Raw genomic sequence first — 25,695 nt, forward strand, 5'->3', positions numbered from 1 at the left:
GTTGAAGGGAAGTTTCCTTGGGCATGTGGCCTGCATCGAGTGTGGGCAGACGTTCAGGCAGGGCTCGGGGGCTTTTGCTTGTTCTGGATCCTGCAGCTGGCTCCTGTTCGTCTGACCTCCAGTTCTTGGGACTTGAGCTAGCAGCTTACCTGTGATCTTGCCTGCCAGTCTTGGGATTCGTCAATCTTCACAGCCCGTGAGCAACAGCTCTGCTTGCCAGCCTGCCAATCTTGGGTTCACCAGCTCCTGAGGCTACGTGAATCAGGGGAAGCCTCTATCCTCACCCATGGACTTGGGACGTTACAGCCTCTACAACTGTGTGAGCCATATCCTTGATATAAATCTCTCTCTTTCTGTTTATATGCTTTACTGGTTTTGCTTCTCTAGAGAACCCAGCCTAAGACATTGGATACTGAGAGTGGCTCTAGAGAAGCAAAATTGTAAGGATGAATTTTCTAAATTGGTTCTCAGGTCTGGTTAGTCTTAAAGATGTTGATGACTTTGCTTCCAGTAGTAAAGAGGGCACTGCTAATGCATGACATGAGGTGGCAATTCAAATACGCAAAATATCACCACCAATAGATCAGGTATTAGAGAAAGACGAAGCTCTGGGTGATTGCATGGATGACACCTTTCTACAGTTTTGTCATAGTTAGAAGTATAAGAAAGCTGGTTGGTTGGTTCTATTTTCGCTGGATAAATTGGTGAAAGAAAGAGATGACTCAGGGCTTTAGAGCACAGCTCAAACGCCACATAAATGACCTCAAAGTTCCACTTGTGCCTTGTGTCATCTGCATAATGCAGGTTGTTAATGAGTCTTCCTCCAATCCTGATGACCTGTTCTTCTTCATATTTTCCACGTTCTCAGATTATTTGCTCAGCATACAGATTGAATAAATATGGTGAAAGGATACAACCCTGACACACACCTTTCCTGACTATAAATGACTCAGTATCCTCACTTTCTGAGTGAATAACTGCCACTTGATCTATGTGCAAGTTCCTCATGAGCACTATTAAGTGTTCTGGAATTCCCATTCTTCTCAATGTTATCCATAATTTGTTATGATCCACACAGTTGGATGCCTTTGCATAGTCAATAAAACACAGGTAAACATCCTTCTGGTATTCTCTGCTTTCAGCCAGGATCCATCTGACATCAGCAATGGTATCCCTGGTTCCATGTCCTCTTCTGAATCCGGCCTGAATTTCTGGCAGTTCCCTGTTGATATACTGCTACAGCAGCTTTTGAATGATCTTCAGCAAAATTTTGCTTGCATGTGATATTAATGATACTCTTTGATAATTTCCACATTCGGTTGGATCACCTTTTTTGGGAATAGGCATAAATATGGATCTTCCAGTCAGTTGGCCAGGTAGATGTCTTCCAAATTTCTTGGCATAGACGAGTGAGCACTTCCAGCGCTGCATCATTTTGTTGAAACATCTCAATTGATATTGCATCAACTCCTGGAGCCTTGTTTTTTGCCAATGCCTTCAGAGCAGCTTGGACTTCTTCCTTCAGTACCATGGGTTCCTGATCATATGCTACCTCTTGAAATGGTTGAACGTCCACCAATTCTTTTTAGTGTGATGATTCTGTGTATTCTTTTGATCCTTCCTGCATCGTTTAATGTTTTCCCCATAGATTCCTTCACTATTGCAACTCGAGACTTGAATTTTTACTTCGGTTCTTTCATCTTAAGAAATGCCAAGCGTGTTCTTCCCTTTTAGTTTTCTATCTTCAGCTCTTTGCACATGTCATTATAATACTTTACTTTGTCTTCTCCAGCCACCCTTTGAAATCTTCAATTCTTTTTACTTCACGATTTCTTCATTTTGCTTTAGCTGCCTGACATCCAAGAGCAAGTTCCAGAGTCTCTTCTGACATCCATTTTGGTCTTTTCTTTCTTTCCTGTCTTTTCAGTGACCTCTTGCTTTCTTCATGGATGATGTCCTTGATGTCATTCCACAACTTGTCTGGTCTTCGGTCAGTGTTCAACGCGTCAAATCTATTCTTGAGATGGTCTCTAAATTCAGGTGGGATATACTCAAGGTCGTACTTTGGCTCTCATGTACTTGTTCTAATTTGCTTTTGTTTCAACTTGAACTTGCGTATGAGCAATTGATGGTCTGTCCAGCAGTCGGCCCCTGGCCTTGTTCTGATTGATAATATTGAGCTTTTCCATCATCTCTTTCCACAGATGTAGTCGATTTGATTCCTGTGTATTCCATCTGGAGAGGTCCACATGTGTAGTCGCCATTTATGTTGTTGAAAAAAGGTATTTGCAATGAAGAAGTTGTTGGTTTTGCAAAATTCAATCATGTGATCTCTGGCATCGTTTCTATCACCAAGGCCATATTTTCAAACTACCGATCCTTCTTCTTGTTTCCAACTTTTGCATTCCAATCAGCAGTAATTATCAATTCATCCTGATTGCACGTTTGATCAATTTTAGAGTGCAGAAGCTGGTAAAAAATCTTCAATTTCTTCAACTTTTGCCTTAGTGTTTGGTGCGTAAAGTTGAATAATAGTCATATTAACTCGTCTTCCTTGTAGTTGTGTGTATATTATCCTATCACTGACAGTGTTGTACTTCAGGATAGATCTTGAAATGTTCTTTTTGACAATGAATGCAATGCATTCCTCTTCAAGTTGTCATTCCTGGAGTAGTAGACCATATGATTATCCAATTCAAAATGGCCAATGCAAGTCCATTTCAACTCACTAATGTGTAGGATATCGATGTTTATGCATTCCATTTCATTTTTAAGCATTTCCAATTTTCCTAGATTCATACTTCGTACATTCCACATTCCGATTATTAGTGGATGTTTGCAGCTGTTTCTTCTCATTTTGAGTCATGCCACATCAGCAGATGAAGGTCCCGATAGCTTGACTCCAACCACGTCATTAAGGGCGACTCTGCTTTGAGGAGGCAGCTCTTCCCCAGTTGTCTTTTGAGTGTCTTCCAACCTGAGGGGCTCATCTTCCGGCACTATATCAGACCGTGTTCTGCTGCTAATCATAAGGTTTTCACTGACTAATTCTTTTCAGAAGTAGACTGCCACGTCCTTCTTCCTAGTCTTTCTTAGTCTGGAAGCCCAGCTGAAACCCATCCGCCTTGGTTGACCCTGCTGGTGTTTGAATACCAGTGGCATAGCTTCCAGCATCACAGCAACACGTAAGCCCCCACAGTATGACAAACTGACAGACATAGGGATAGAGAATAAAAAATATATATATAGGTCCCTTCAAATGAAGCTTTGCCTTGTGATGTCTTATGTTAGATTGCTGAACTGCCCTTACTTTAAGGACATTTTGAGATAAATGTTAAAGTTGCTAATGCATTTGGTTGTCATTTGATTTCAGGTACTGGAAATACTGTAATCGAAGCTGTAAAGGTTCTTATAGAACATGGAGTTCAACCCAGTGTTATCATCCTACTCAGTCTGTTCTCCACTCCTCATGGTGAGTTCAGCATGGGGCAGTAACTGGGACTCCAGGTGGTCACAGAATGGTCAGTGTGCATCTGTCTAGTCTCTCATTTGGAAGGAAAGTTTATATAATCCCAAATTAAATATAAATATAATTTTGGTAGTTATAACTTATGTTTGTCATTTCTAAGCTTGGTGATAATATTTTACAGCATTCTGATGTTGTTCAAATTCAAATGGTTAAGAATGAATTAACCCGTTGAAAGGAATTACAACTGTTTTCTTGATGACCCAGTTTTGGTAGGGCGTGAAAATAGCAAAAATCCCCTTATGTCCCTTGATTCCCTTCTTGAGCCTGAGAACGCCTCTGAAACAGCAAGAAACTTGACGTTCTAGTTAGCACTCTGGTCTTAACTGAAGTAGGCTTTGCGGTGTGAAGTGAAGAGCAGATGTTTTTATAAGTTAGACTTAATTTTTATTATCTTTAGGTGAAAGTTTACAGAGCAAATTTGTTTCTCATTCAACAATTTATACACAGATTGTTTTGTGATATTGGTTGCAATCCCCCCAATATGTCAACACTCTCCCCTTCTCCACCCCAGATCCCGCATTTCCATTCATCTCATTTTCTTTTCCCTTCTTGCCTTTACTTTTGGGTGGGTGTTGCCCTTTTGGTCTCATTTATGCGATTGAGCTAAGAGGCACATTCCACATGTGTGTAGTTGTTTGTTTTATAGGCCTGTGTGATCTTTGGCTGAAGGGTGAACTTCAGGAGTGACTTCAGTTCTGAGTTAAAAAGGTGCCTAGGGGCCATAGTCTTGGGGTTCCTCCAGTCTCTGTCAGACCAGTAAGTCTGGTCTTTTTCTGAGAGTTTGAATTTTGTTCTCTGTTTTTCTCACACTCTGTCTGGGACCCTTTATTGTGATTCCTGTCAGAGCGGTCGGTGCGTGTAACCCATCACCATCTAGTTGTTCTGGGCTTAGGCAGGTGGAGGCTGTGGTACTTGTAGTCCTTAGTCCTAGGGACTAACATTTCCCATGTGTTTTTGGTTTTCTTCATTCTCCTTTGCTCTGGATGCGATGGAACCAGTAGATGTATCTTAGATGGCCACTTGCAAGCTTTTAAGACCCCAGATGCTACTCACCAAAGTTGGATGAAAAACATTTTCTTTATGAACTATTTTATGCCAATTGACATAGATGTCCCCCAAGACAATGGTCCCCAGCAATCAGCCCAGTAACTCTGCCCCCCAGGGTGTTTGGATGTGTCTAGGAAGCTTCTATGGCTTTGCCTTCATCATACTGTGCTGACTTCCTCTACATTGTGTGTTGTCTTTCCCTTCACCAAAGTTACCACTTATCTGCTATCTAGTTAGTAAGTTCCCCTCACCAGCCCTCCCCTCCCTGGTAATCATCAAAGATTGTTTTTTCCTGTGTATAAACCTTTTCTTGAGTTTTTATATAGTGGCCTCATACAATATTTGTCCCTTTGTGATTGACTTATTTCACTCAGCATAATGCCCTCCAGATTCATCCATGTAGTGAGATGTTTCAAAGATTCATCACTGTTCTTTATTGTTGTGTGGTATTCCATTGTGTGTCTGTACCATAGTTTGTTTATCCATTCATCCATTGATGGGCACTTAGGTTGTTTCCATCTCTTTGCTATTGTGAATAATGCAGCAGTGAACATGGGTGTGCATATGTCTATTCATGTGATGACTCTTATTTCTCTAGGATATATTCCTAGGAGTGGGGTTGCTGGATCAGATGATATTTCTATTCCTAGCTTTTTAAGGAGGCACCATATCATTTTCCATAGGGATTAGAGCATTTTACATTCCCACCAGCAGTGCATAAAAGTTCCAATCTTCCGACAACCTCACCAACATTTGTTATTTTCTCTTTTATTGGTTCATGACACTAATGTCAGGGTGAGATGGTATCTCATTGTAGTTTTGATTTGCATTTCTCTAATGACTAGTGATGGCAAGCATTTCTTTGGTGAAGTGTTTGTTCATATCCTTTGCCCATTGTTTAATTGGATTATTTGTCTTTCTATTGTTACAGTGTTGCAGTATCTTACAGATTTTAGAGATTAGACCCTTGTCCAATATGTCGTAGCCAATTTATTTTCCCAGTCTGTAGGTTCTCTTTTTACTCTTTTGGTGAAATTTTTTGATGAGCATCAGTGTTTAATTTTTAGAAGATCCTAGTTATCTAGTTTATCTTCTAGTGTTTGTGCATTGTTAGTTATGGTTTGTGTCATGGATTAAATTGTGTCCCCTCAAAATGTGTGTCAACTTGGCTAGGCCATAATTACCAGCATTGCATGATTGTCCACCAGTTTGTCATCTGTTGTGATTTCCCTGTGTGTTATAAATCCTACCTCTATGATGTTAATGAGGTAGGATTAGTGGCAGTGATGTAAATGAGGCAGGACTCAATCTACAAGATTAGATTGTGTTTTATGTCAATCTCTTTTGAGATATAAAAGAGAGAAGTGAGCAGAGATACAGAGGACCTCATACCACCAAGAAAGAAGCATCGGGAGCATAGTGCATTCTTTGGGCCCAGGGTCCTTGCGCTGAGAAGCTCCTCGACCAGGGGAAGATTCATGACAAGGACCTTCCCCAAGAACTGATAGAGAAAGCCTTCCCCTGGAGTTGATGCCCTGAATTCAGACTTCCAGCCTCATGGACTGTGAGAGAATAAATTTCTCTTTGTTAGAGCCATCCACCTGTGGTATTTCTGTTATAGCAGCACTAGATAACTAAGACAGTTTGTATCCTATTTATGCCAATATTAGAGCCCCTGGCATTGTCTGTATTTTTTCTTTCATCATCTTTATATTTTTAGGTTTTATATTTGGGCCTTTGATCAATTTTGAATTAGTATTTGTGTATGGTTTGAGGTATGGGTCCTGTTTCATTTTTTTTTACAGATGGTCATCTAGTTTTGCCAGCACCATTTGTTAAAGGCTCTGTCTTTTTCCCAATTTAACGATCTTTGGCCTTTCTGAAAGATAAGCTGACTGTAGGTGGATAGATTTACTTCCGAGTTCTCAATTCTGTTCCATTGGTCTATGTGTCTGTCGTACCAGCACCAGGCTGTTTTGACTACTGTGCCTATATAGTAGGTTCAGAGGTGAGGTAACATGAGGCCTCCTACTTTATTCTTCTTCAATAATGCTTTAGTTATCCAGGGACTCTTTCTTTTCCATATAAAGCTAATGATTAGTTTTCCATCTTGTTAAAGAATGCTGTTGGTATTTGGATCAGGATTGTGTTACATCTGTAGATCACTTTGGGTAGGATTGACATTTTTACAATGTTGAGTATTCCTCTCCATGAGCATGGTATGTTTTTCTATTTATGTAGGACTTTGTTGGTTTCTTCCAGTAGTGTTTTGTAGTTTTCTTTGTATATGTCTCTTATGTCCCTGGTTAGATGTGTTCCTAAGTATTTTATTTTATTAGGTGCTGTTACAAATGGTATTGTTTTCCTGATTTCCTTTTTGTAGTTCTCTTCGTTGGTGTTTAATAATCCAACTGATTTTTGTATGTTGATCTTGTATCGTGCTACTCTGCTGAATCTTTCTGTTAGTTCCAGTAGTTTTCTTGTGGAATCTTTAGAGTTCAAAACGGCCAATACCAATCCATTTCAGCTCAGTAATGCCTAGAATATTGATGTTTATGCGTTCTGTTTCATTTTTGATGATTTCTAATTTTCCTAATTTCATGCTTCGTACATTCCACATTCCTATTATTAATGGATGTTTGCTGCTGTTTCTTCTCATTTCAAGTTTTTCCACATCATCAAATGAAGGATCACCAAGCTTAGAGGTGACAAATACAAATTATGACTATTTATGATTTGACTTGAACTACCCTTACAAATTATAACAAATATAATAAATGACTACTCAAATCAGACTTGGATTAAACATGGTACCAAATAAACCTTTTCTCAGGATGAGAGGCTAGACAGATGCACAGTATTATTTCAATTTTGGTTTTAAATGTGCACACAATATTAATAGGGATTGTCTCAGGATGGTAGGATTCCAGGTGATTTTATTTTATTTTTCAAGCTTTTTTATATTTTCTAAATGTTCTACAATGAATTTCTATTTGTTTCATAGTTGAAAATAAAGAGAAATATATGGCTTTTAGCCAAGATGGTTCCTCATTTCCAAAGGTTCTGAGTCTCAGCCAACCCTGAGGAGGCTCCAGAGTATCTTGTTGAGCAGGCTGCCTTTGTGTAGGAATTTTGGCCTTTTTGATTACTTTGGTATGTCATAACCAAAACTTTCCTGTGGTTCAAATGTTGATGGTAACAAAGAGTGGTTTGCCTAGTCATCCATTTATACTAATGCAGATAGCATTGAAAACATTAAAATAAGCAAATAATTATAGGGATTTCTGCCTTTGGGAGTAGAAAAGTAAGCTCTTTAATGTTAGTATAAGAAATCTTCCTTTAGCCCTAATTGTATATGGTAGAATAGTATGCTATTCTTTGACATCATAGCTGAAAAAAATCTTATCCTGTGGCACTCTTCTGTGGCTTTTCAGTTTGACTAGGGTCCTCTCAGTTGCTGTCGAGTCGATTCCAACTCATGGCGACCCCATGTGTGTCAGAGTAGAACTGTACTCCACAGAGTTTTTAATGACTGATTTTTTGGAAATGGACTGTCAGGCCTTTCTTTTCAGTTAGCAGCTGAGCATGTTAATCATTTGCACCTAGCCAATCCTAATTCCCTTTTTCTGCTCATCCATTTCCTCAGAGCTAGAGTCATAAGTTCTAAAAAGCTAGCTTGCTCTGACACACCAAAGAAGTCGTGTACTTGTTACATAGTGTTCCAGTTGGGAAACCAACCATCTTATATAGGATCCAGTTTCCAGAAAGGATTATATTTCAGCTACCTTTAAAGCAAAACAGAACAAAACAAAAAGACTCTACAGAGAAAAAGTTGCCATAACTTAATAAGTACCTTTTTCAAATCTTGAAAATAAAACAATTTGATTCTAAGAATTTATTAGTAGGTGGGAGCATAGTCTGACTCCTATCAAAGTTTTTCAGATATCAAACATTATATACACTGAGTCTGATTAGGTATATCCAAGGTCATTGCTCTCTGACCTTTGCTAATATTAGACCTAGTGACTGACTATAAAATTCCTGAATTCTGACTAGTGTTACCAAAAAATCCTGGCATAACACCAGTTTTCCTTTTTATCTTTTGAAGGTGCCAAATCAATCATTCAGGAGTTTCCAGAGATCACAATTTTAACTACTGAAGTTCATCCTGTTGCACCTACACATTTTGGACAGAAATACTTTGGAACAGACTAAGTTATTGAAGAAAAATGAATCATGTGTAATATTATAGTTATATCTTGAGTGTCTGCTTGTTTTACTAATTTACTAAGGAATGGCAAAGAAAATTGTGTTAGAGATGCTTTTTAATTTTGGAAATGGGTATGGTAAAAAGGAACTATCTGAGGTTTCTTTATTTTATTTGATTGGCACAAAATTCAATAATGAGGCACATACAACTCTTAGAAAAGATGGAAATTTTAATAATATGCTAATGTAAATTGCTAGACCCTCAGTGCATTGAAATTGTTCCCTAATCTGTGAACTGCTCAGTTTGGAGGTTGCTTACAGCCACAAATAAAACCCAAATGAGAGTCAGTTCTTTGGCCCACTATAGGTTGTATTTTGCTTTTAGCTCTAGAGAGAGTACATGTATGTGGCTGTTGCTACCTTTCTGTACTCTTTGCTTCCCAGTACTGAGGAGGAAAATGCCTCCTTGAATTTTATATTTCCTTTACTATTCTAATGCAATTGGCAGACCCAGGATGTATGGTTAACTCTTCAGTCATGCCATTATGTTCTTCATGGCTCATTTCCCAAACAGTGCCTTGCCAAGTTATACTGCGATATAGAAGATGGTGGGGCATTTTCAGCAACTGAAACTGAAACACTGATTGAACCAGGGATGTCAGGATGCTGATAAGGGTGAGCTAAGCACTATTAATGTCATCAATCCTCTAGAAAGGAATTGGTGGTTGATTTTCTGAGGTGTGGGGGAAAGAGTAGTTTCTTTCTGGGTTTTATGGCCAATAAGTAAATTAAAATGCTGTTTTTTTTTTTTAATTTTGATATTTCTACTAAAGGCCTTTATTTGGAAATTAGCGTTTTACATATTTGTCAACTGTATATTATTAAAATGGGAAAAAATCATGCTTTAAAAAAAAAAGAATATCCCTAGTATTTGTGTCCATATTTAGACTTCAGAAAGGGAGCAAAACCACTTTAGAAATCAGTGTTTGTGTCCTGAAGCCTGCTTTTAAAACCCTAATCTTGTTTTAGTTTGATATTAAAACATTTTAACAGTGGTAGCTGGTTGATTATTTGGTTAATTATATTCTCATAGACCCATAATTAGCTGACGTGGGCCTCTGTTCTTTCAGAGCAGAAGGCAATGTCTCAGAAAGAACCAAAGCTTGATAAAAGTGAGCAAAGATTGGGGGAGAGGAGGAAAGCCTGTGTAGAATGGGCTACATTTTCTCTTTTGAACCTAGGAACACTAGGAGAATTTTGCTAAATTTTTCCCTTTATTTTTGAAGACTGTCATATAATCAAACTGAGGTTAATTGATTGGTTCTTCATATTCTATCATATTAAAATTCTTCCACTGCAAGTGTTGCTTTCAAGTTATCATTGAAATTGTCATCTATACTTTTCAGTTAACTGTTTTGATGCAATGTAGATTTTGTCTGCTTCTAATTTGCAGAAGCTGTAACTAAAGCCCATTGGAGCCAAACTATTTATCCTCTTGTCCCAGTAAACATGTGAGCCAGCAAAATTAAATAGAGACAAGATCTACTTTAGATTAATGCATTGAATTAGTTGGAAAAGTGATATCTGCTGTTCTGAGTTAGTTCTTATGTTAGGACTTTATTTGTTTGAATTGACTTTCCAGAACATCGGACACATTCGTATTCAAATGTAGGTATAACCACATTTCAAGCAATTTATTTTTATATCTTCAACCATGTTATATATAACATATCTCTTTTCCTTTTAATCAGGGAACATGATTGGTAGTTGATTAAACTTGATTCCACATGGAGGGCCTACCAGGTGCAGTAGGAATTATTCACTGGGGTCATATTCCCCACTGGTGTTTGTCCTCCACCCCCCTTCAGATTTCAAGAAAAATTGTAACTACATCTTTTGAAATTCGAATCTTTTTAGGAAATGAGGCATTGTTTGTAGGGCTAATCATCTGTAGAACTCTTTGGATCTGGGAAATTTTCTAAACTTGAGATAAGATTAACAGACCGTTCAAGACAAGATTGTTTTTAATGAATGATTATTGAAGAAGAAAACCCTAACAAGAAAAATGACACTCAAATAGCATATACCAGTGATTCTCAAATTCAGTATGCATCAGAATCACCTGGAGGGCCACAGATGGCTGGGCCATAACCTGAGTTTCTGAGTCAGCAGGTCTGGGGCAGGGCCTGAGAATTTGCATTTCTAGTAAGTTTCCAGGTGATGCCGCTGCTGCTGGTCTGGGGACCACACTTTGATTTCAAACATTTCTTCATTTCTGATAAAAGTATTTAGTGATATAAATTTCTCTACAAATACTGATTTAGTTGTATCCCACAAATTTTGATATGTTGTGGTTTTCTTTCAAGTCAAATGCTTTCTCATATATTTCCTTTTTGGTTTCTTATTTGATCCAGAGTTATTTACAAGTGTTAATTTTCAAATATTTAGGATTTTTCAGACTTCTTTCTGTTATTGATTCCTAATTGAATTCCATTGTGATCAGAGTATATACTTTTTATCACTTGAATCCTTTTGCATTTATTGAGACTTGCTTTATGTCCCACAATATGGTCTCTCTTGGCAAATATTCTGTGGGCACTTGAAAAGTATGTGTATGCTGCTGTTGTTGGGTGGAGTGTTCTATAAATGTCAGTTAGGTGAAGTTGGTTGATAGTATAGTTAAGATCTTCTATTTCCTTACTGATTTTCTGTCTACTTGTTCTATTAGTTATTGAAAGAGTGGTGTTGAAATCTCTGACTAAAATTGCAGATTTGTCTGTTTTTCCTTTCAGTTCCATCAGTTTTGTTTCATGAACTTTGGAGCTCTGTTGTTAGGTGCATGAACTTTTAGGATTATTGTATCTTCATGGTGGATTGACCTTTTATCATTATGCAATGCCACCTTTTATCCCTGATAATATTATTTGCTCCAACATCTAGTTTGTCTGATATTAATATAGACATTCTAGATTTCTTTTGAATAGTGTTAGCATGCCATATCTTTTTCCTTCCTTTTAATTTTAACCTGTTTGTATTTTATATTTAAACTGGATTTCTTTTTAGACAGCCTGAAGTTGGGTCTTGCTTTTTGTTTATCCATTTTGACAGCCTTTGACTTTTAATTGGGGTGTTTAGACCATTTCCATTTAATGTGATTATTGATATGATTGGAATTAAATCTATTATCTTGCTGTTTGCTTCCTATTTGTCCCATTTGTTCTTTATTCAATTTTTCTTCTCTTTCTACCTTCTTTTGGATTATTATCTATGATTCCATCTTATCTCTTGTTGGCTTATTAGATACAATGCTTTGTTTTTTTTGTTGTGTCTTTAGGGTCTATAGTATACATCTTTAACTTATCACAGTCCACATATAATATACTTTCATGTTCCCCTTCCCGGCCTTTGTGCTATTATTGTCATATATTTTACTTCTGTAGATGTTATAAGCTCCACAATACATTGTTATTATTTTTGCCTTCAAAAGTTGTTTCTTAAAGAGATGTAAAAAGAAATAAGGAAAAAATGTATTTTTTATTTACCCACTTACTTAACATTTTTGGCGCTTTCCATTTCTTTGTGTAGATCCATATTTTCATTTGGCATTATTTTCCTTCTGCCTGAAGTACTTTCTTTAATATTTCGTGTATTGTAGTTCTCCTAGTGATGAATTCTTCCAGCTTTTGTGTGTCTGGAAAAGTCTTTATTTCGCCTTCACTCTTGAAAGATATTTCACTGGTATAGAATTCTAGGTTGGCAGCTGTTTTTCTTTCAGCGCTTAAAAGATTGCTTCCCTGTCTTCTTTTTTTTAATTGCTTTGATGAGATGTCTGCTGTTATTCTTCCATTTACATTTAATGTAATTATTGCTAAGGTAGAATTTGCATCTGCCATTTTGCTATTTGTATTCTATATGTCTGTCATGGATTGAATTATGTCCCCCCCCAAAATGTATCATTATGGTTAGGCCATGATTCCCGGTACTGTGTGGTTGTCCTCCATTTTGTGATTGTAATTTTATGTTAAAAGATTAGGGTGGGATTGTAACACCATCCTCACTCAGGTCACCTCCCTAATCCAACATAAAGGAAGTTCCCTGGGGTGTGGCCTGTACCACCTTTTATCTCTTGAGAGTTAAAAGGAAAGAGAAGCAAGTAGAGAGTTGGGGACCTCATACCACCAAGAGAGCAGCACCAGGAGCAGAGCATGTCCTCTGGACATGGGGTCCCTGTACCTGAGAAGCTCCTCGGCCAGGGGAAGATTGAGGACAAAGACTTTCCTTCAGCGCTGATAGAGAAAGCCTTCCCCTGGAGCTGATGCCCTGAATTTCAACTTGTAACCTACTAGACTGTGAGCAAATAAAATTTTCTTTGTTAAAGCCATCCACTTGTGGTATTTGTGTTATGGCAGCACTGGATGACTAAGACAATGTCTTATGCCTTTTTTGTTCCTCTGTTCCTCCATGACTGTCTTCTTTTCCATTAATTAGCTATTTTCTAGTGTATCTGTGTCAGAGGTACCCAAAGCCACCTCAGGACTCACAGTCATTATATTCACTGTTATGTTTTATTACAGCAAAAGTATACAAAGCAAAACCAGCAAAAGGAAAAGACACATGGGGCAAAGTCTGGAGAAAACCAGTTACAAGCTTCCAAGAAGCCTCTCCCGGTGGAGTTGCATAAAAAAAAAAAAATGCATAGGATGCTCTTAATTCCTCTAGCTGCAAATTGTAGCACCACAAGTGAAGTGCTGTCTACCAGAGAAGTTCTCTTGAGCCTAAAAGTCCAGAGTTTTTATTAGGGCTTGGTCACATAGGAACACAGTAGCTGTATCATTTGTTACTGAAACTCCAGACCACCAGAAGGAAAGCAGGTATTCACCCTAAACATGTTGCTTATGCAGACTATGTAGACAAACTGGTACAGTATGGTTCAAAGCTTTGAGCATACAAAAATACTTTTATCAGTCAGAACATTCTAAGAACTCAATTCCCAGAAACAGACAAGGGCCATTCATAAAAACAGACCCTGCTGGGGATATGCAAGGTTTGAGCAACTCAGACTTGCTGAGTTAACTCTTTCCTGCACAGTCCACCCTCCTGGTTCTTGGTGCAGGCTCTGTTACAGGAAAATGATCATATTTTTCTGAGCATCTCTATTTAGTATAGCATTTATATAACAGATATAGTAACAATATCAGCATGAGTATGTCCAGCTTTTGGAGGAGCCATTGTGGGGCAGGGATAGCAAAGAAGCAACTAATCAATCTTATAAAGCCATTGCATATATCTTCATATCTTTGAATTATTTATTTCCAGTTTGTCTACAGCTATTTGTACTTTTTAATAAACTTATGCATAACTATTTTGCATAATAACCCATTGCTGCCAAGTCGATTCCAACTCATAGCGACTCTATAGGACAGAGTAGAACTGCCCCATAGGGTTTCTAAGGAGCACCTGGTGAATTCGGACTGCCGACCTTTTGGTTAGCAGCTGAACTCTTAACCACTACGCCACCAGGGTTTCTGCATATTAATTAGGCGATAGTTAACTAGATCTAGTTCTACCTCAGGCCTGTAATTTTCCATTGATATCACATCCTGAGGAGTTGTTAATTCAATTCCCAATACATTTGATTATCAATATCTTTATTATCATATGGCTTATTTACATAAGACAAAATCAGCAATGCCAGTGTTACATCATATCACATTATGGTTATGGTACAATTCAGCTTCATTGCACAAGTCAGTAAGAATTAGAGAACTATTTATTACGCCTTCTCAACAGAACTAGCTCTTGCCCATAAAATAGATGTAATTATGGATATGCATTGCCACAATTGGCCAGGATTTGGCTATTTCCAGGTTCCAAGTCAGGTAGAGACAAAGCCAATCATCTTGTCTCACTCTGTTCACATGATTGTACTGAAACTGTTTCCACTGTGTGCTGTTATATAACAGGGTCTGTTTCCCTCCTGTGGGGAGTGCAAGGGTTTAATTCAGACGGTTCCTATTCTTGCTAACTGCAGTACAGAGTATATCTTATTGTGATATTCGTTCTTGGAGTGAGGTCAGACAGAGTGCATTAATACTAATTACAGTTGTGTTCAAAAACTTCCATAAGTTTGGGGGGCCATAAGATTTTCAGGGTGTGCCCAAGGATGAAGGGTCATTGCCTCTTGGGCCTCCATCTGTTTTTAAACAGTCAAGAGACATTGTTGGGTCAGGATACAAGCCCTTTCCCAACACTGAGTCCTAGCATTGTCCGGAGTTATTCATTGATTCTACCTGACTCAATTCTGATTCCTATCCTTTTCCTTCCTCCTGGAAAAGTATTCCTTCTAATTGGTCTATTCTAGCTAACAAATCTTTTTCTTCTGAATACCACTCATTAAAAATGAATTCAGTTTGTTCTGCAATGCCTAAACTGGCACCTATATCTTTAAAAGCTCTATTCTGACTTGTGGGCCAATGTTGTCTAATCTGCCAGGCATTTTGCTGCCATTGTGTAATAAAGGCCCAAGTGCAGTTAGGTTACATGCTGTGTACCCAAAAATATTGGGTCTCCATACTGAGGTTAGATGGTGTCTTAGTCATCTAGTCCTGCTGTAACAGAAATACCAGAAGTGGGTAGCTTTAACAAGCAAATTTATTTCTTCACAGTAAAATAGGCTAAAAGTCCAAATTCAGGGTGTCAGCTTCAGGGGAAAGCTTTCTCTCTGTCGGTCTTCTCATCAGTCTTCCCCTGGACTAGGAGCTTCTCTGTGCAGGGACCCCCAAGTCCAAAGGACATGCTCTGCTCCCAGCATTGCTTTCTTGGTGGTACGAGGTCCCCCGTCTCTCTGCTCGCTTCTTACTTGTATATCTCAAGAGATTGGCTCAAGACACAATACTGTCTTGTAGATTGAGTCCTGCCTCACTAACACAACTGCCGCCCATCCTCCCTCATTAACGTCATAGAGGCAGGATTTACAACACAGAGGAAAATCACACACAATACTGGGAGTTGTGGCCCAGCCCAATTGATACACACATTTTTGGGGGGACCTAATTCAATCCATGACAGATGGGTAGTAGTCACACCTAGATGTAATTTACTCTGAATACGCCATGAAGGGCCCCTGTAGCCTTCCTTGTCTGAAGGTTGGATCATTTCCTGTGGAGATTTGAGCCAACCATGTGATGGCTACTGCCTTACTCTGATTAGAAACCCATTGTTTCTATTTTATTTAATAGCTTCCACCCGCAGAAACACAGCACACTATGGCATTACGGCATGCAGCTGCTATATTTTGTCCATAATAGACAGAAACCTTTCTAAGTATTTGGTTATCAAGGATTACAGTTACAAAGAGATCAGTCTGCCAAAAGTTGTATACTGCATGGTTTGATGATCTGGCAAAGAGTAATTCCTCTGAAAAGTTCTTTCCCAAATGATATCCTTTATAGCAGATGTAATTTGAAAAATCATAATGAGTCAGAACCGACTCAATGGCAACTAACAACAGCAATGTGAAAAATAATAATAAAAAAAAAAACTGGCACATTACTAGGATTCCATCAACAATTGGTCCTGTTTATCATCATAGTGTGTGAACAGAATGTTTTCCAGTGTGATGCCACTCACGTTTGCAGACTTCCATCCGACCTTGACAAGTACTAAAAGTAGAGGTAGTCTCAGCAAACATAGAACTTCAGCCTTTCAAGCATCTGTTATAACTGTGCTAAGAGACAATATTATTCTCTTGCTATGAGCCTCTCTTGAGGAACCAGTGTAATGTTGGCTTTCCTTTGTTGCGTAAGCCATTTAATTTCTTTACCTTCAGCTACTATTTTTCTTTCTCTCTACTTGTCATTGATTTTAACTCAAACCTTTCTGTCTTTGGAAGGAACATTAATTTCAGTGGCAGTGCTAGCCCAGATTGCTTGCAGCAGCAATGAGTCTAGCAAGTGCTTCCCCTTTGGTCCATTCCTATTGGTATAGAGTAAGATTACACAAAACACTACTGGGCTATCTTGGCCACTAAGCAATATAGCTGCAGTCATTGTCAATCCCAGTTTTGCAATATGGGGTGAAGATATAATCCATTCCAATGGGTACTTATATATTCTGGTATAAAGGTTGAAAAGTTTAATTTCAATTTCTTGCTTAGGGATCATTCCTGCTTCCAGCAAGTGGAGTTATAGCCCTGGACCTGAAACTACTGCATCGGGTAGGAAAAAAGAAATTTGAGGTGATGTGGGGAAAAATTGTTCAACTGTACCAGTATTCTCCCCATTTCCCCAGATCCCCCACGAAAGCAGAGGGATCCATCCTAGTGGAAACCCTCCCTTGGTCCTCTCATGTTGAGTGTGAGCACATACTCATAAAGGCATGTAAGCCATCCCTTAATTCCTTTGTCTCCCCCAATTTTTTATTGAGATATAATTCATGTACCTTAACACTTTTAAAGTGTTCAATTAATGACTTCTAGTATATTCACAAAGCTGTGTAACCATCACCACAATCTAATGCTAGAACTTTTTCATCAGCCCATTAAGAAACCCCATCCCCACAAGAAGAACTGGTTGGTGCCCAGCTACCATTACTGAACATTTTGATCAAAGATTCTATAGAAGAATCCTGATCAAAAAGGGGAAAATGCAGAACAGAATTTCAAACTCTCATTAAATCCAGACTTTCTGGAGCCGTAGAAGCTGTATTCACCCTGAAACTATTACCTTAGGTAATCTTTAAAACTTAAATAAAAATCATCCCCTGAAGTCTTAACACCAAACAATAGTTTAGCTTTACTAGTAAAGAATGCCAGCCTTGAGCATCGTGCTCTTTTAATATCTGTCTACAAGGAATTTAATAGATAATAGCAACTGGAAAGATTAGATAGGAAACTTAAGGGACAGTGAGATTATGTTAATGGGAGGAACAACTTGGAAAAGGAGGGTGAGAATGGTTGAACAATTCAAATATAATCAGTGTTGCTGAATTGTATGTGTAAAAAATTGTTGAATTGTATGTTCTGCTGTGTATATTCTCAACAACAAAATAAAATAAATTATATTAAAAAAATCAATTGACTACAAATGTAAGGGTTTATTTCTGGACTGTCAATTCTATTTCATTGGTCCATATGTCTATCCTTATACCAGTACCACTCTTTCTTTTTGTGTGCATATGTGTGATTTTTTAAATGTTATTTTATTGTGCTTTAGGTGAAGGTTTACAGAGCAAATTAGTTTCTCATTAAACAATACACATATTGTTTTGTGACATTGGTTGCCAACCCCACAATGAGTCAACACTCTCCGCTTCTCGACCTTGGGTTTCCCATTATCAGCTTTCCTCTCCCCTCCTGCCTTCTCATCCTTGTTTTATGGGCCTGTCTGATCTTTGGCTGAAGGGTGAACTTCAGGACTGACCGGTACTGAGTTAAAAGGGTGTCCGGGGGCCATACTCTAGGGGTTTCTCCAGTCTCTGTCAGATCAGTAAGTCTGGTCTTTTTTTGTGAGTTAGAATTTTGTTCTACATTTATCTTCAGCTCTGCCTGGGACCCTCTGTTGTGATCCCTTGCAGAGTTGGTGGTGGTAGCTGGGTAACATCTAGTTATACTGGACTGTCTGGTGAAGGGTGTGGTAGTTGTGATCCATTAGTCCTTTGGACTAATCTTTTCCTTGTGTCTTTGGTTTTCTTCATTCTTCCTTGCTCCAGACGGGGTGGGACCAGTGGAGTATTTTAGGTGGCCGCTCTCAAGATTTTAAGACCCCAGACACTATTCACCAAAGTAGGATGTAGAACATTTTCTTTATGAACTATGTTATGCCAACTGAGCTAGATGTCCCCTGAGATCATGGTCCCCATAGCCCTCAGCCCAGCAATTTGGTCCCTCAGGGAGTTTGGATGTGTCTATGAAGCTTCTGTGACCTTGCCTTGGTCAAGTTGTGCTGGCTTCCCCAGTATTGTGTACTATCTTACTCTTCACCAAAGTTACCACTTATCTATTGTCTAGTCAGTGTTTTTCCATCCTCACCGCCCCCCTCCCTTGTAACCATCACAGATTGTTTCTTTCTGTGTAAACCTTGAGTTTTTATAATAGTGGTCTCATACAACATTTGTCATTTTGTGATTGACTTATTTCACTTGGCATAATGTCCTCCAGATTCATTCATGTTATGAGATGTTTTGCAGATTTATCAATGTTCTTTATTGTTGTATAGTGTCCCATATAGCGCTTCCTTAAAAAGCTAGAAATAGAAATACCATATGATGCAGCAATCTCACTCCTAGGAATATATCCTAGAGAAATAAGAGCCATCACATGAATAGACATATGCACACCCATGTTCATTGCAGCATTGTTCACAATAGCAAAAAAAAATGGAAACGACCTAAACTATGGTACATCCACCCTTTCTTGATTAGTGCAGCTTTGTAATAAATTTTGAAATGGTGAATCATGAGCCCTCATACTTTGTTCTTTTTCAAGATTATGTCGGTTATGCTCGTCCCTTGTATTTCCATGTGAATTTTTGGATCACTTTGTCAGTTGCTGCAAAATAGCTCAGATTTTGATAGAGATTGCATTGACTGTAGGCCAATTTAGGAAGTATTTCCATGTTAATAATACTAAGCCATCCAATCCATGAACCTAGGATGTTTTTCATTTATTTTGGTTTTCTGTAATTTCTTTCAACAACGCTTTGTAGTTTTCAGAGTATAAGTTTTGTACTTCTTTTGTTAAACTTATTCCCAATTATTTTATATTTTTAATGGCATGATCAATGAAATTGTTTTATTATTTTAACTTTTGTTCACTGCTACTGTATGCAGTTGATTTTTTTTTTTTGGTATGTTGATTTAGTATCCTGAAACCTTGCTAAGCTAGTCTATTAGTTCTAATAATTTTTTTGTGTATCTGTGTAGATTCCTTAGGATTTTCTGTATGTAAGATCATATCATCTACATGTAATTTTATGTTTTCCATTCCAGTCTGAATGGCCTTTATTTCATTCATTTCCTTGACTAATTGCCCTGGCTAGAATTTCTAGTACAGTGTTGAATAGAAGTGGCATGACCACACTTCTGGTCTTTTTCTTGGTCGTAAGGAAATATTTCAGCCTTTCACCATTAATTATGATGTTGGTTGTGGGTTTTCATTAGATGCCTTTTATTAAGTTGAGGAAATTCTCTTCTACTTCTAGTTTGTTGGGTATTTCTATAATGGAAAGGTGTTGGATTTTTCTGCATCTATGTAGATGATCATGTGATTTTTGCCCTTTATTCTGTTGATATAATGTATTACTTTAATTGATTTTTAGATGTTAAACCCACCTTGCGCATTCATGCAATAAATCCTACTTGGTCATGGCTTATAATCTTTTTTATATGTTGCTGGATTCAGTTTGCTAGTATTTTGTTGAGGATTTCTGCATCCAAATGCATAAGAGATGTTGGTCTGTAGTTTTCTTTTCTTGTGCTGTCTTTGTCTGGTTTTGGTACCAGGATAATACAGGCCTTATAGAATGAGTTGGGAAGTGTTTCCTCCACTTCTATTTTGTATAAGAATTTGGAAAGTTTGAAATTATTTCTTTAAATGTTTGGTAGAATTTACCAGTGAAGCCATCGCAGTCTGGGTGTTTCTCTGTGGGAAGTGTTTACATTACTAATTCAATCTCTTTACTTGTTAGTAGAAATATTTTCTATTTCTCCTTGAGTCAGTTTTGGTAGTGTGTCTTTTTGGAAATTTGTCAGTTCATCTAAATTATCTAATTAATATGTTGGCACCCAGTTATTGGTAGTATTCCCTTATTTCCTTCTTATTTTTGCAAAGTCTGTAGTGATGTCCAATCTTTCGTGCCTGATTTTAGTGATTTGAGACTTCTCTATTTTTTCTTGGCCAGTCTAGATAAAGATTTGTCAACCTTCTTTGTCTTTTCAAAGTACCAACTTTTGGTTTTGTTGATTTTCTCTCTTGTTTTTGATTCTGTATATTATTTATCTCTACAATTACTTTTATTATTTTCTTCTGTTTGATTTGGGTTTAGTTTTCTTTTACTAGTTTCTTAAGGTGTAAGTTTAAGTTATTGATTTGAGATCTTTCTTCTTTTTTTAATATGGTTGTTCACAGCTATAAACATCCTTCTAAGCACTACTTTAGCTGCATCTCATAAGTTTTCATATGTTTTTTCTTCATTTTTATTCATCTCAATATTTTCGAATTATCCTTGTGATTTATTCTTTACCTACTAGTGTTTAGGGGTGTGCCATTTAATTTTCACGTATTTGTGAATCTCTCCAATTTGTTATTTTGTTGTTTATTTTTACTTTCATTCCATTGTGGTCAGAGAACCTTCTTTGTATGACTTCATTCCTTTTAAATTTATTGAAGTTTGCTTTACAGACTAGCATATTGTCTGTCCTGGAGAAAGTTCCATGTGCACTTGAAAAGAATATATTCCCTTCTTTGGTGGAGTGTTCTATAGATACTTGTTAGGTCTAGACTGGTATGTATGTATAGGTGTTCTATACGTTATTGAAAATGGGTTATTGAAATCAACTATTGCTGAATTATCTGTTTTTCCCTTTAATTGTGTCAGTTTTTGCTTCCTGCATTTTAGGGCTCTGTCGTTAGGTGCATATTTGCATATAAATTTTTTTTTTATATTTGTGTATAATTGGTATATATTCCTGATGGAGTGACCCTTTATGTACCTCTTCATCTGAATTAACATGTTTTGTTTTAAAATCTGTTTTGTGTGATAATGGTATAATCACTTCAGTTTTCTTATAGTTGATCTTTGCATGATTTTCTTCTCTCCTTTTATTTTTAACCTATTTGTCTCTTTGAATCTAAATTGTATCTCCTGTAGACAGCATATAGGTGCTTTTATATCCATTCCGACAATCTCTGCCTTTTAATTAGATTGTTTAATCCACTCACATTTAATGTTATTATTGCTATAATTGGATTTACATCTGTCATTTTATTTTTGTTTTCTGTATGTCTCATGTATTTTTTGTTTCTCTTTCCTCTTTTCTTGTTTTCTTTTGCATTCAGTGAATATTTTTTAGCATGGCACTTTAATTCCTTTAATTATTTCTTCACTCTTTTTTGAATTATTTTCTTATTGTTTACTCTAGGGCTTACCATATACATTTTAACTTATCAGACTCTACATTAGATTTGATAATAACTTAATCTCAATGACATGTAGAAATGTTACTCCTATATAGCTCTACCCTGGTGACACAGTGGTTAAGAGCTATGACTGCTAACCAAAAGGTTGGCAGTTTGAATCCACCAACTGCTCCTTGGAAACCCTATGGTGCAGTTCTACTCTGTCCTATAGGGTCACTATGAGTCAGAATCAACTCAATGGCCGCAGGTTTTTTTTTTTAAATATATATATAACTCTATTCCCTCTTCTTCCTCTTTGTGCTATTATTTTATATATATCACATTTATATATGTTACAAACCTAACAATAAAAAAATTTTTTAAAACAATACATTGTTATAATTATAACTTTATGTAATTTTATGAGTTTATAGAACCTGAGAGAAGAAAAGAAAGCAAATATATATTCAGAGAGTTTGTTATATCAACCCTCTTATTTACCATCTCTGGTTCACTTCATTGTTTCATGTAGATTTGATTTAACTTTTGGTGTCATTTCCTTACTCTGATATGACTTTGCTCCTACCCACCTCCTTTGTTCTGTTATTGGCAAATATATTTATATATGTTATAGGCCCAACAATATATTGTATACACGTTGTTTTATATCATTTCATTTACAATCAGTTGAGAGAAGGAAGACAAATATGCATTTGTACTGTCTTTTATAATTACATAATTACCTTTACTAGCATTCTGTTTGTGTGTGTGTTCAAATTACTGTCTGGTGTCAGTTGTTTTCAGACTGAATAATTTCCTTTTGTATTTATTATTAGGCAGGTATATTAGCAACACATTCTCTCAGCTTCTTTTTTTCCTCCCTTTGGTCTAGGAATGTCTCTCTTTCATTTTTGAAAGATAGTTTTGCTAGATTTAAGATTCTTGGGTGAGTAGTTTGAATATATCATCCTACTGTCCTCTAGCCTCCATTGTTTCTGGCGAGAAAGCAGCTGTTACTTTTACTAAGATTCCCTTCTACATGACAAGTGATTTTTCTCTTGCTGCTTTCAAGGTTTTCTCTTTGTCTTTTGATTTCAATATATTTACTCCAATGTTTCTGGGTGTGGATTTCTTGCTTTTTTCTTACCTGGAGTTTGTTGAACTCTTGGATGTGTAGATTAATGTTTTTCATTAAATTTGGGAAGTTTTCAATGATTATTTATTTGGATTTTTTCTGCTCCTTTACTTCTGTGATATTTCTATTACATGTATGCTGGTTGTCTTAGGCTGGGTTCTCTAAAGAAACAAAACCAGTAAAGCATATAAATATATATAGAGAGAGATTATATCAAGGAAATGGCTCACACAATTTTAGAGGCTGAAATACCCCAAGTCCGTGTATCACGATAGAGGCTTCCCTCAATTCATGTAGCTGCAGGGGCTGGCGAACCCAAGATTGGCAGGTCAGAGAGTGGATCTCCCGCTCTCAGGCTGTGAAGATCAATGAATTCCAAGATCTGCAGATAAACTGATAGCTCAAGTCCCAAGAGCTGGAGGTCAGATGAACAGGAGGCAGCTGCTGCAGAATCCAAATCCCAAGATCTGCAGATAAGCTGATAGCTCTTCCCTAGTCGCCTTTTGAGTGCCTTCCAACCTGGGGGGCTTAACTTCTGGCACTATATCAGACAATGTTCTGTTGCTATTCATAAGGTTTTCACTGGGTAAGTTCTTTTCAGAAGTAGACTGCTGGGTCCTTTTTCCTAGATTGTCTTAGTCTGGAAGCTCAGCTGAAACCTGTCCACCTTGGGTGACCCTGTTGGTATCTGAATACCAGTGGCATAACTTCCAGTATCACAGCAACACGCAAGCTCCCATGGTACGACAAACTGACAGACATGTTCAAAAAATGTAGATGCTTATGTTTTCTTTCTTTCTTTTTTTTTTTGAAAAAGGTAGAAGAAAACAGATGCATGTTAAGGGGAAATGTGGAGGATATAAAAATTGAAATTCTAGAGTTAAAGAATGACAAGGATGAAAAATACACTGAATGGGATTAACAGCATATTGGACATTGCAGAAAAAAGATTGGTGAACTTGGTGTCATAGCAATGAAAACTAGGTAAAATTTTACAGAAGGAGAAAAAAAGACTCAAATAAAAAGAACAATCAGTAAGCTGTGGAACAACTTCAAGCTGCTTAACAAAAGTACTCAAGTGGAGGGAGCAGGAAAATATTTTGAGGAAATAATAGCCAAAAGAGATGAATATCAGAATGGTAGAGTGAGGGGCTCTGCAGACACTTTCCCCAGAAAAAGAACCATATAACTGGTAAAAATTATTTCTAAAGCAATTACTAAGGGCATATGGTTGGTAACTCAAAGGTTGGTAGTTTGAACCCACCCAGCAGTACTGAAGAAGGAAAGGCCTGGCAATCTGCTTCCATAAATATTACGGCCAAGAAAACCCTATGCAGCAGTTCTAATCTGTAACACATGGGGTTGCCATGAGTCAGAAATGACTCAAAGACACAAGACAACATCAACAACAAGTGCATGCAGCAAATAAAGAAAAAGAGTTTCTGGCATTTGAGACACAACCTGCTTTCTCCATTTACCCCTCACCAAGCTCAGCATAATGGAAGCTTTACTCCAACTGGGTGCAGTCAAGAAGACAGGGTTCTCTCTCACTCCAGTTACCAGTGAAGCCTATGGTGTCTCCCCTGGAGGGATAGACCACTAGCATTTCTCATCACCCACAACCCCAAACTCTGTGTGGCAGAAGCTCTGCAATAGGCAAGAGGTGGCTAAGAGGTTTGGAATTGTCTTTTTTACCAAACCACCATTTGTGGGGCAAAAGTTATACCCCTGGTAAGGCAGACTGAGAATACCAGGAATCCAATTGTCCTCACCCAAGCTCACCTGTACGACAGAGGTTCAATGCCAAGAGATGCAAGCTGAAAAGACTACAGGCTACTGTCCCTACCCAATGGCTTGCTTGTAAAGTGTGAGGGTCACTTCAAGAGAAGCAGGCCACTTTCCCTGCCAACAGATCTGGAGCAGTGGAAGAGAGATTTTGCTCAGAAGGAGAGGCAGGCAATACCAACAAGAGAGCTCCAAAGCTCTCCACAAAGGAATTTAATTTATTTGGAATACAATATGGGGAAACTCAAGTCTAAAGGTGTTCCCAAAGATAATAAAGATTTTGATGATAAGCGATTAAAAGGAGGTTGTTGCCATATTAGAGCAGCAAGCTAACGTGTAGAGTAGCTAGAAGTTTAACAGAGAGAATCAGGGAAAGACACCTAAGAAGAGCCTTCCTGTGGTTGGAACAAACCTCAAAGACTAGCCTCAAAGACTGTCACTGCAAAAAAGTCCCCAAATTTAATTGGATCAGACTGTGGAGAAATTTATGACCCAGGCCACTGTTGAAAAAATAGAGCAATCATCCAGCAATTAGTAGAGGCTAACAACTAGGAATGATACTAACAGAGGCAGACAGCTTAAAAGAGAGATTAGGGAAAAAGACAGTAAAAGTGAAACTGCTAAAATCACTGTCCTCTCACAGGGATTGTGTGCATGCTCAAGGATTCATTCTTTGAAGAGTGACATCAGAGGCTTCACATTGTAGGAGAAATATACTTCAATAAAATAGACCAGCCAAGTCTCTAAACTAATCAGCAAATAAGAAGTTACAAATGTGGGGAGATCAGTACCCAGAGTTGGTACAATATATTACCTGAAATGCCCAGTTTTCAACAAAAATTGTGAAACATGCAGAAAAGCAATAAAGTGTGACCC

General features: G+C 37.6%; 1 protein-coding gene across 4 annotated transcripts in view; it reads left to right on the plus strand.

The window, feature by feature from the left end:
- The window catches only part of UPRT (uracil phosphoribosyltransferase homolog), a 56,890-nt gene extending 39,956 nt beyond the window's left edge, over nucleotides 1–16,934 (plus strand). For 2 of the 4 annotated variants that reach the window (XM_010592708.3, XM_003412714.4), the window contains 2 exons: nucleotides 3,374–3,472; nucleotides 8,685–16,934. In XM_010592708.3, coding sequence (XP_010591010.1) covers nucleotides 3,374–3,472; nucleotides 8,685–8,791 — 206 coding nt within the window. In that variant the 3' untranslated portion in view covers nucleotides 8,792–16,934. Of the gene's footprint in view, nucleotides 1–96; nucleotides 320–3,373; nucleotides 3,476–8,684 lie in introns of those variants that run through there. The other 2 variants (XM_064278568.1, XR_010319812.1) reach the window with 2 other exon arrangements.
- The last annotated feature ends 8,761 nt before the right edge of the window (nucleotides 16,935–25,695 follow it).

The sequence above is a fragment of the Loxodonta africana genome, chromosome X (assembly GCF_030014295.1).
Source record: "Loxodonta africana isolate mLoxAfr1 chromosome X, mLoxAfr1.hap2, whole genome shotgun sequence".
In the NCBI taxonomy this organism is placed as follows: Eukaryota; Metazoa; Chordata; class Mammalia; order Proboscidea; family Elephantidae; genus Loxodonta; species Loxodonta africana.